The sequence below is a fragment of the Aulonocara sp. 'chitande type north' Nkhata Bay genome, linkage group LG7, assembly GCF_057382095.1.
Source record: "Aulonocara sp. 'chitande type north' Nkhata Bay isolate Kocher_YH1m ecotype deep benthic linkage group LG7, A_spYH_male_GT1.1, whole genome shotgun sequence".
Taxonomy (NCBI): domain Eukaryota; kingdom Metazoa; phylum Chordata; class Actinopteri; order Cichliformes; family Cichlidae; genus Aulonocara; species Aulonocara sp. 'chitande type north' Nkhata Bay.
In genome coordinates, this window is record NC_141350.1 from 38,816,801 (window position 1) to 38,828,847 (window position 12,047).

At 38.5% G+C, this 12,047-nt stretch overlaps 1 protein-coding gene across 1 annotated transcript; it reads left to right on the top strand.

Annotated features, from left to right (window-relative positions):
• Positions 1–6,050: 6,050 nt before the first annotated feature.
• LOC147325682 (uncharacterized) lies at positions 6,051–8,042 on the top strand. Its single transcript, XM_086297757.1, has 4 exons — positions 6,051–6,316; positions 6,658–6,922; positions 7,362–7,642; positions 7,925–8,042. The coding sequence occupies exons 1-4, from the start codon at positions 6,051–6,053 to the stop codon at positions 8,040–8,042; spliced, it is 930 nt and encodes a 309-aa protein (XP_086153883.1).
• The last annotated feature ends 4,005 nt before the right edge of the window (positions 8,043–12,047 follow it).

Here is a 12,047-nt window from a genome sequence, read left to right on the forward strand (position 1 = left end):
TTGAATCTTTTAACTTTTACCCACATCTGTGGTCACAAATGATAAAATCTCTTTTAATAAGGTCTCTGGGTTGGGTAAGCTTAAATGTCAATTGTCTGTGTAGAAACTGACGTGACGTTGATCGAGCAAAAGCTGAAGGTGTTAAAAAAAGTTATGCTGGGACACTGTGACAAAAATCAGATCGTGCACCAGGTTTCCAGTGTTCTGAGCCCTCATCTGCAGCAAACTCTGCAGTTCCAGCACTTTCAAAAATAACATGTCCTTAATGACCTCACTCCCACACACCTCACTCCCTGCCTTTCTTCTTCACTTTACATTTGAACTCTATTAGGCTAATATTTATGCCTGTTTAACATGAAAGCCTCTGCCGCTCTCCAAAAGTGACATCAATTTTCTTTTTGTGCAAACTGAAATTTGGGCCAAGCTAGTAACTCAAGAAACCCATGTCTTGGATTCATGATTCACTCGGACTATTCATTCATTTTGTATCTCCTCTCGTAGACACATTCATCCAAGACTGTTTGCAAAGCTGTTTCATTGTGACAGTAATACCAATATGCCCCTTTGGCACTGTGTATAAACATTTTCATGTCAAATATGCCACTTTCCAGTTGTAATAAATAAGAGTGGCAGTAGGCAACAAAATTGACGTGGAACACATTTCTACTTTTAGTACAAATGTAGCACAAATCTATACACACACACAAACACTCATATAAGGCAACAGGAGTACGGTGCTACACAGCACCAACTAGGGAATCATTATGTAATATACCATATATCAAAGTCACCCCTTGAGCGACTTCAGGGATAATTGATACAACAAAGGATCACACTGCCTGAGCCATAGGAGTCACCCAGAGTAGCTCCTAAATCACTGCAAGTCAGCATGACACATTATGGCTACTTTTGCTTTGCTGTGTGCCATTTGATATAATTTAAAGGAGTGGCAGATTTACAAAGTTTCTCTGAAAACTGTTTATTCACAGCTGGGGCTATATTTCTATTAGGCGCATATGTGTGTATCTGGCACAACAAAGCCACAAAATAATAATCTCACAGTATGATGACAGTTAAGAAGACATTACATAGTGCCTATTCAAGGAATTTTAAATACCCATACATAATAATATGTACTGCTCACACCGCAGAAAGTAGGATATAAATGTACTGGTGAAAACATGAGCAGTTATTTACCATAGAAAGTCGCTAATTTTTCCAATATAACATGACATTCAGTACATGCTGAGCTGTGATAATCGGTGATAATTACACTCAATTTTATTTGACAGGAGACAATAGCCTGGACAGGAACAACGCAATGAATACTATTTCTTTTAAATCAGAAGACTGTTTCTATAAAATTGACTTAAAGCATAAACATTATTTAACAGATGAATAAGGTTTTTTATGCTTTCGTGTTTATATATATATAGGATAGTTATCTGTCTCTGTCTTACCCAATAACAAACTGGCAGCCTGTCCAGGGTGCACCCCTTCTTCTTGCCCTATGACAGCTGTGATAGGCTCAAGCCCCACTGCTACCCTGAGTTGAATAAGGGAAAGAAAGTGGATGGATGAATGGTTTGGTCTACTTAAAATAAAAAGTTCATAATGTCAAGGAGCAATCTCAAGTGAAGCACTGCATGAATTTAATTTAGAGAGCTGAGATACAGACATCTTTTGCAGGCAGAAATCCTGTTGATTTTCCTGCAAGTTCAGAGGTAAGGATAACAGTAACTGAACACAGCAAATTAAATATTTAAGGAATTCAAGAGAGGTTATAGAGCAAGGATGAGCAAGCGAAAAAGAAATTGCTTCCTGACATCTTTACCTCATGTGTTATGAAACTCTACCCAAGATCCTGGTTTAAAACAGATACATGATGCTTAATTATTATTGATAACACATATTAAGGTCCCTATGAAGGACACTGAAGGTAAAGTTCAGAACAACACACAGCACCTTATTCCAAAATGTTGACAGAAGCAGACAGATAACTGGAACACTGTCGAAATTCAAAACACCAGGTTGACCATGTTCAGAGGCCACTGAAGCCACCAAACCGATGCAGGCACACCAACCTGATTGTCAGAAATTACAAGAGAGAAGAAGTGCAGCTTTGCAAAACACGACTATCTGGTGAGTCAGGAAATAAACTTACTTATTTATTTATTTATTCGCTCTGTCAAACTGACTTTGATGTGTCAGTCTGTCCTTGAGTGTTTACACTTAGAGCTACGCAGAGTTAAGGTTTGTGCTTGTGATTAATGGAAGATTACCATCACAGTTTAAAGAAAACAACTTTAGAGGCTGTTAGAAAAAACAGATAAATCTCAGGTCATATCCTTTGTCCTTCCATCTATTCACTTCCTTTTTTTATCACTTTTTCTGGCTATACAGCAAGAACCTACTCCTTTCTGCAGTGAAAATAAAAAATGAAATGTATTTACTTATTCAGATACCTTATACTATTTTTTTAAGGCAAGATTAGTAGATCATTGCACTGGCTAAGCAGATGACAGGTCTTTTGGACTGCAATCATAATAGTCATTAACCTCAATAAATGATCCTTTTTATGCAAGTCATACTGCCTCAGCACCTTCATTTAGAACGCAATTAAGTTTCTGACACCTGAATGGAGGACATTATAATGGCTAAGATGAGCTGACATTTTAAAGATATCACTACTTTGGGAAATGAAAGATATTCTCATGTTAAAAAAAGAGACAGGAAGTAAAAGCAAGAAAACTGATAAATAAAATATTCTTAAGTGTAATTACACCATGCCTCATGACTGAGTGATATGCCACTCTTTTTGTCTGAGTGAAGCAACCATTTTCAGCCTGCTTTCACCTGGATATCTTATAATTATCAGTTGAAGTGGCTGGCTGTAAACACACTGCTGACTACACTATTTTGAGTGTCCTCTATATTCCTGTCTGTTCCAGCTCCACCATCTTCCCCTCCCACTCTCTTTTAGACACTGCCTGCATTTTCTCAATAAATAATCTGCCTCCATTAGCCATGAATGAATAATGGCTATATTTAAGGGGCTATGGGAAAGCAACATCTTTTTTGTTCCACCTGTTAAAGGTTGAAACAGAAATATTTCTGTGGGAACTGTCAAGATGTAGCAAAACTAAGTTTAACATTCATTTGCCATTTTAAAGTGCTTTGAATCCAAGAACAGCAGTAGTTTCCAAGTCACAGTAGTGTTTGCTTTTTTAAGCTATTAGTCACAAGGATTTACTTCGTTTTCTTCATTTTATGTATCTATTCCATACAAAGAAGTCTTAGGGCCACATTAAGAAAAAAAAATGTTATTGATCATTTTGAGAATAAAGCTGAAATTTCAAGATTAAAGTTGTGATTCTATTTTGAGAAAAAATTCAAAATGTGGAGATTACAGTTGTTGTTTCAAGACAAACTGCAACAGCTGAGTTATCTCTGAGTTAGTGAAATTGTACCTCAGAATCGGAGAGATATGATTTCTCTTTCAGCACATAAACCCAATTGTAGTGACAAGCATAAGGAGTAAAGCGAAGATGGTCAAGGAAGCTACATCTAGTCAGATTGAAAAACACACAAACTTGGAACAGGGGATTTGTGCAAAATGAAATGGCTGGTAATGGACAGATATAAGGTTATCAATGGTTACACCCTCATGCAATAAAGAGGATGAATGTTGTATCAGAAAACAGCTGATCAGCTTGTTTCACTCATCTAACTCATCTAAACAAGGCATTTTGTAGAATTTTGTAGAGACTATATATAAAGCAAATGTGACTATTTGTCTTGAATGAAATTCCACTGTGGGCACCGAGTCAGAACAGTGTGTGTGAAATACAACAACATCAACAAAAAAACCAAACAACAAATGCTCAGCTTCACTTTAGTATTTTTTGTTTTGGTTTAATGGATATAGCTGAATTACTGCTTCATAAATACCCTCAAATAAATACTACTTTATATATTCTCTATCACGATATTTTGCTTTGTGTTTTTGTGGTTTTTTTGTTTGTTTTTTCATTTCCCTTTAGTACTTCCCCCATTAGGCCGGGCTTTTGTTTTTTATGTTCTAACCTCATAATAGTATTGATGACCTGCTAAAACCCTTTGTGATACTGTTGCCATATCAATAGACTCAGTATTGTGTGGGGTTAATGAGTACACATTCACTTTGACCCTTAAAGTGTTTAGCTTAACTACACAGATACAATACACACACTCATCACTCACATGAACACACAAATGTGGCAGCACTTTCATTGATGATAAGTGTGTGCCTAGGGTATTTTACAGCAGCACATCTATTAATCAGTTTAAATACAAAAACCCAGATGAAAATAAAAGAAATATGCACAGCTTGAGTTTGACCAAAGGGCATCATGCTGAGTTATTCCCTAGAGTTTATTACTGTAGGAGCCATATTAATCAATACATAAACACAGTCGCCTGCTGGTGAAGGGGAATGAATCAAGACCATTAGGTGTTTATGTGTGCACATGGATTTGATGCATTGGTTTTATATTGAGGCTGCAATGTAATTTCTTTTAACAATAATGAGTTACATTTGATAGTTTTACACATTTGTTACTGCAAGCTTAGCAGTTTTTTGTTACTGTGCTTAGCTCTCGTCTACGACTCAACCTCATCTAATTTAGATAAACAGTGGGGTGTAACACATAATGTTAATGTTTTTCATTTCATAATTATGTTGAAAACAAGTTAATGACCGTGTAGACAAAAATACAGTGTATAAAAGGATTTGGTCTTTATTATTCAGATCCTATCCAGGAAGATTCTGTCAGAATGCAAGCATAGAAGCTACAACTTTAGTGTAACATTAGAAAAAATATTCCAGTATCACAGAAATTGACTTATCAATTAGTGCTTGTTGTACTTTATGTCAGGGGCTTTACTAAAAAACAAAGCAGCGAAGATTTTCCCCCAAATTAACAGTATGCTACTTGTAAACAGGATTTGATTTTTTTTTCCTTTTTTGACCAGCTTTAAAGACAGTTTAATTTTATCAGTCTTGGCACTAAACTGAGTGGGGGTAGAAATTAGTGTTACTGAGGCATTTATCTCCCGCTTGCTATTTTTAAATACACTGTGTGCATAGTGTATATATTTGCATTTATAACAGATGCAAATATACACACTTGGTATTAAGTAAAACATTTTTTTTTTCGTTTGTCCGAACAAATGGATAAAATAATCTTTTATTTGTCTACTTTAGAACAATTCAACTCTGACTGCTAAGAGGCATGTCATCCCCTCTAAACTTTGCAGTGTTACAAATTGTGAGTTATTCCCTCAAGCAAAGTCTGCAGGATTCTGGAGCTCTGGAAAGTTTTCAGAGAGTGCTCTAAAAGTCCATGGGAGCCCCAAGCTGTTTCAAGTTTTGCACAGGTATTCTTTTGGTTCATATCTCCTGACCTGTGAAGTGGACATGTCAGTGATAAACTGACACTTAAGCTGTTACAGTTTTTCTCCATTGGTTTGGCTCATTTCTTGAAACAGAAATTACATTCTCAAAATAACATGGACAAACCTCCAAACCTCTTGGCAAATGTTCACAACAGAATGGCATTTCTCATTCATTTTATCAAATGGAAAATGCCTTAGTACATGTCTCAATTGTCTCAGTGCATCTTTGCAAATGATTAAGTACAAGTAGCCTACAGTTATACAGTTAGCCCACATTTAGCACATTTTCCAAATGAATAGATCTTGTAGATCTAAACTGATTAGTTGATTCTCAGTCTAATGATCATTCCCTCCAAAACATGTCAGCATGATTTCATTGTATAAGTACTTGCATGCACAACTGTCTGTTCAATTGTCAAAATTGGTCAAGAACATAATACCATGAATACCATATATGAACTTCTTTGAATATTTGATAAATTGATGACAGTCATTGACAGTCAGGTGAAACTAGACTAACGAAGGGGTAGTGTCACACACAGGTGTGTTCCATGATTGTGTGCTGCCAAACACAGATATATAGAGCTTGACCAGAGCCAGTCCGATCTTTGAACATGGATAGACAAGGCCAAGCAAACGGACAAGGGGAAGTTCTTCCTCAAGGAGGAGGAGGAGGACTGAGAATGCGTGGTGGAGGAACAGGGGGAAGAGGCAGAGGAGCGCGAAGACACTGTGCTGTCCTGAATGAAATTCGGGCCACAATTATAGACCATGTCATAAACCATGGCCTCACAATGGCAGAGGCAGGTCGTCGAGTGCAGCCTAATGTGCCTCGCTCTACAGTCTCCTCCATCATCCAAATCTTTCGCAGGGAAAACAGGTATGTACTCTATGTAATCTATGATGGAATTATATGTTGTATAGGACAGGGCACTGTGCGTGAGGCAAAAAATGTATAACTTTAGAGATTTTGTGTGGATCTGCCTACAGTAGTAGGTCTATACTAGCAGGTGGAGAGGACTAGTGGAATGTTTTGATACTAAATATGACAAGAAATATATTGAACAAATTACTGTAAACTATGGAATTACATAATTTATACAGTTTAGAGTAGTATTCCAGTCACTGTGCAATGTTGCATTAGGATTGTGGTGAAGTTACTGTGAGTAAAACAATAATACAATTACACTGATAACTTACTGTATTCTGTTCTTTGTGTAGGATTGGACGACAACCTCACGTGGGTTGTCGTCCAATGAACAACAGGAAAGAGATTTGTAACATGGTGATGGCAAATAATGCCATCACAATGAGACAGATCCGTGATGCCTTCAGGACAATCATATTCCAGAATATAAACACATTAAGCATCTCCACAATAGACTGGGTTTTGACGAAGCATCAGATGACAATGAAACAAATCTACAGGGTACCATTTGAGAGGAACTCTGACCGAGTGAAGGATCTGCGCTACCAGTATGTAAATGTAAGTCAATTACTGGTTGTCTCTCATTATAACCTTACCTGTAATCACAGTAAGCAGTAGTTCACTTATTTTGTTTCAATACCTCCTTTACCTGATTTCAGAATCAGTATTTTCTTCATCTGACTTTAAGAATTTCAACAGAAAACTGCAGTTTACTGTATGATACGATTCTCATTATAATCCTTATTTTGTTGTCTCCCAATCAAATCTATCTAATACTGTAGGTTTTACTGTAACATCTCAGTAAGTCATCAGTATTTCCCACTCCCCTTTCTATCAAATACCCCTGCAGCACTTCCTCATAGGCCTATCACTAGTTTAGAACCACTGGAGCAGTGGCCTGTAGTATATTGAACCTGTGGGGGAGAACATGTAATTGTCTAACTGTAGTATATGACTCTTCTGTATGACTGATTTTATGTTCTTTACTCTATTTTAGAGAATAATGGCATTGGAAGGACATGAGACCCCTCACATCCTGGTGTTCATGGTTGAAGTTGGCTTCAACCTGGCCAAGGGCCGAAGACGTGGCCATAATATTATTGGCCACCGGGCCACAGTGGATGTCCCAGGTCAGCGAGGGGGCAATATAACTATGTGTGCTGCCATTTCTGAGAATGGTGTGGCCACTCACATCCCCAGTCTTGGCCCATACAACACACACAAGCTCCTCATCTTCTTGGATCGCCTTTATACCGATTTTATCCCTGAAAATGAGAGGTCTCATAGGGCCTCACCTACCCATTCATGTAATTGTGTGGGACAATGTCAATTTCCACCATAGCCCACTCATTAGGAGCTTGTTTGCAACGCATCCAAGGATGGTCATGGGGTTCCTACCACCTTACTCTCCTTTCCTCAATCCGATAGAGGAGTTTTTCTCTGCTTGGAGCTGGAGAGTGTATGAGCATCATGCTCAGGATCAGCCATTTCTGCTCCATGCTATGGACGCAGGGGATGGTTGCGGCATGCACGCCGTGTCTTCCCTCGTTGCATTGCTAGAGAAAGTATCCGCTGTGATGTGGACGAGAATCTGTGGCCAGACGGACAACAGCGTGTAAATAATCAGGAGGGTGAAGACAGTGGACAAGAGCGGGAGAATGAGTACAGCGACCACTGAATAAGTCCTTGTTTTTTGATTTTGTGTTCATACAATTTACTACTGTAATGTACATTTTCTTTTTACATATGTATGAAACTTTCTTTGCGTGTGAATAAAAAATGGTTATAACTTCCTTGGTAGTGTGAGTGCAATCTGTGATGTCAAACCTTGGAGGCTACTCTTTTCTGTCGTATATTGTTGGTCCTCTGCCATAGTGACAAAACATCTAAACATTTTGTATGGCAGTACTCACACAATGCCAAAGGGACGATGCATTTTGGGGGCACTGACTATTCAGATTAGAAAGAAATGTAGTTTTGACACATGAGTGAACAGTTTTGGAAGAGATATGAGCTTTTGCAGGTGAGCTATAGTGTTGTGCTAAACTGTAAGAGTGTTTTGCCAAATGATCTTAGAGTTTTGAGAATGTAATTTCTGTTTCAAGAAATGAGCCAAACTAATGGAGAAAAACTGTAACATGTATAGCCAACAGTGAAAGAACTAACATCTATATATATTTTTTTTTTACAGTCTTACATGATTTTCAGGTCTTATTTAGAGCTGTCATGCTTCACACATGTAACTTGTTTTTTCACCTTTTTTTTTTCTTGGCTTTTATCTCACTCATCAGTGTACTTTCTTACCTGTCTAATGGCATTTTTACAGAGATAGATGTAAACGTTGGGAACCCAAAAGTCAACATGGTTAGCGTGATAAAAGTGAGAGGGTTTGGTTATGAGGGGGAGGGAAAATAGACGGGGGGTGGAGAACAAGGGATGGGAAAATTGAACTGAGACAAGGCAGTGAATCACCAGAGGAGAGAGATGCAGGGCGTGTTAAACAAGTGAGGAAACAAAGGGCATGAGGAATTTAAAATTACGAAAAAGAGAAAACTAAGGGCTAAGAGAGGGGCTAGATTTGAAAAGTGCAGACATAGAAGGAGACGAAGTAATGTGATGGAAGAATTAAATCCGTCTCACTCTTCATTTGCCCCCTTTAACCACGTTTCACCTGTGTGTATAGGTGGGAGCGAGTGTGTGTCAAAGTGTTTGAAAGAAACTAAGCTTCTAACAGAATGTAGTCTCAGTCTTAATCCTTTTGTGTCTCCATACCTTATAATCAACCCGCGCCCCCCTTTTTCACTTTCCCCTTTATTCCTGCTGCACTGGCCAGTGAACAACCCTGCTGCTAAGTGTTTCAGTATCAATAAAAATGAGTGAGAAAGAGGGAGAGGAAAATTAAGGGAGAGAAAGAAATATAACTCGTAAATCCCCCTGGCCTAAGGGAGTACAGCACAGCATTAGGTACTCCAGGGGCTGCTCAGTCATGCACATACTACATAAGAAGCCCTCTAGGCCTGTTTAAAGTGCATGTCAGGTATACTTCATCAATACAAATAACTGTTGCAAAGCGTCTCAAAATACAAATGAGAATTGCTTTGGAATGAACGAGATTAACGAGAGAAATGTCACAAGGAGCACAAAAGGGAGAAAGGGAAGAAGAACTAAATTGCAGCCGTTGGCAGGTGTTGTAGTCAGGGCGGCACCAAGTGGTCAGCCATTGATAACGGCTGTAAGATAACAACGTTTTTAAAACTACCCTTTGATGATTTATTGCAACTTAAAAACAACAAGCAGCATGCTGTTGGTTTTAAAAAGATGGGCAAAATGTTTTTAGGCAAGGTATGGATCATGTGAAGCTCTTGATGGGTGCAAAACAAGGAAAACAGAAAAACAACATTCAGTAGTTATCTTCCACTGTGTTACTGGATGAGACACATGGATTGTGGGCTAGTTTAATTTAATGGTGTCTTTCTTCAGGGCAGAGAGTGAGGCAACACAGGCTTGTCCTTCGGGGTGTGATATTTATTAATTAGAACTGCTCCACTAGTGTCACCCGTCCTACTGAGAATTGTTCTCAGACTCAGAATAAAGGTGTTTTGTGAATCTTGAGATTTTATTTATTAAAGAATAGGCCAATTTATGTTTATACTGGGAACTTTGTCGTTAAAGAAATATCTAATCAGCCAATCACTTGGCAGCAACTCAAGCCACTGAGACAAACCACGCGTGAGAATGGGGAAGGAGGTGGTTTAATTCATTTTGAACATGGCTTGGTTGTTTGTGTCAGACAGACTAGTCTGAGTATTTCAGAAGCTGCTGATCTACTGGGATTTCTTTCTGCACAACCATCTCTAGGGTTCACAGAGAATGGCCCAAAAAAGAGAAAATATCCAGTAAGAGGCAGTTCTCTTGGTGAAATACACTAAAATGCCACATGAAGTTTGGAGGTCTGCTTTTACCCCCATGTAGTGGGCAAAATAAGTATTGAACATCTTACCACTTTTTTAAAGTAAATATATTTCTATAGGTGCCTGTAACAAACCCACAGCAGACCCGCGTGCACGTTCATGCTTTGCAGCATTCTTTATTTAAACACAAACACACACAGAGCTGCAGCTCTCTCCTGCAGCCAGCTCAACATTACCAACCCCCAAACCACAGGACCCAGTGCAATATTTAAGTGGGCGGGGGTGATTGCGGATGCCGTGCAGGTGCGTCCGCCTTCCCTGCACGGCACCGCAAGCCACGCCCCGCCACAGTGCCATTGACATGGAATTTTCACCAGATGCATATAAGAACCCATCCAATCCGCAAAAGCAAAGAAATCAAACCATAGATGCCCATAAATTATCTGGGTGAGCTTAAGTCATAATTTTATACAAATAGAGTTGATTACATTTACTTCTGTTGTTTGTATGTAAGTATTTTCTAATGACTACAACTTAATTTTGGACCTGAAGGAGCATTTAGGAGTCTATGATGGTGAAACCCTCGGTTGAGACTAAATTTTAAATGTGGTGTTCATGCATATACCGGAGGAATCTATGTGCTGTGGCTGTATATGTGTGCGGATAGATTAAATGTTTAATGTGCAGCCAATACTCTTCATTTATTAATCAGCAAATAAGATAACTTTGCCTTCCATTTCACTGGTACTTATATTTCTTTGCCATTACACCACAGACATACTTATACATACCGACACACGGTACAGCAAACCACCCACAAACACACACATTTATTCAGTACTGTGCAGAAGTCTTGAACTAACACTCATTTATTTATATTTCACTTTCAAGGAGCTTCTTCATTTTTTAAGTGGTCTTAACTAATAGTTCCAGGCTTTCTGAAGATTTGATTTGGACATCAGCTTCTTTTTTATCCATTTCCCAATCCGTATACCTGGCCATTTTCAAGTGAATTATTTTGTCTGTTTGTAAAGCCACTTAACACTGACCTTTGAATCATTTAAATATAAAAATGCGACCTAACATAACAGACAACATAGGAAAGAAACAATTTCCAATTGTATCTTTGGGCATTTTGTTACTAGCAGGCTATTAATTCAGGTTAATTCAATTTTATTTATACAGCACCAAATCACAACAACAGTCACCTCAAGGTGCTTTATATTGTAAGGTAGACCTTACAATAATAGAGATGGACCGATCCGATATTACGTATCGGTATCGGTCCGATACTGACCTAAATTACTGGATCGGATATCGGAGGAAAATAAAAAATGTAATCCGATCCATTAAATATCACGAAAGCACCTCACAAAACTTGCAACACGCCGTAACTCACCTCAGAACGTTAGCACGTCGGAGCAGTATGCATCACGTGATAGAGCGGCTGTGGCATGCGGGACCTGTCGGTGGTCTGGATAGCATTTGGAGCTTCGCTAGCAACCCGGCATTTCATCTCCGACAAAGTTATCCCCGAGAGAAGTAAAGCAAGTGTGTAAGTCCATCTCTGAATGTTTGTAAAGCATTCCTGCGTTAAGCTTAACAAGCGATATATGCCTCTTCTTGCTGCTACTTCAATCATGAAACTGCTTAATGATCAGGTGATCGGCTTTTCTGTTGCCAGTACGTTTGTTTTTGGCCCACTTTGACCTATTTTTGCAGAAAACTTAAAGACATTACAAGAAAGCTTGCCCACAGTTTATATATCTATG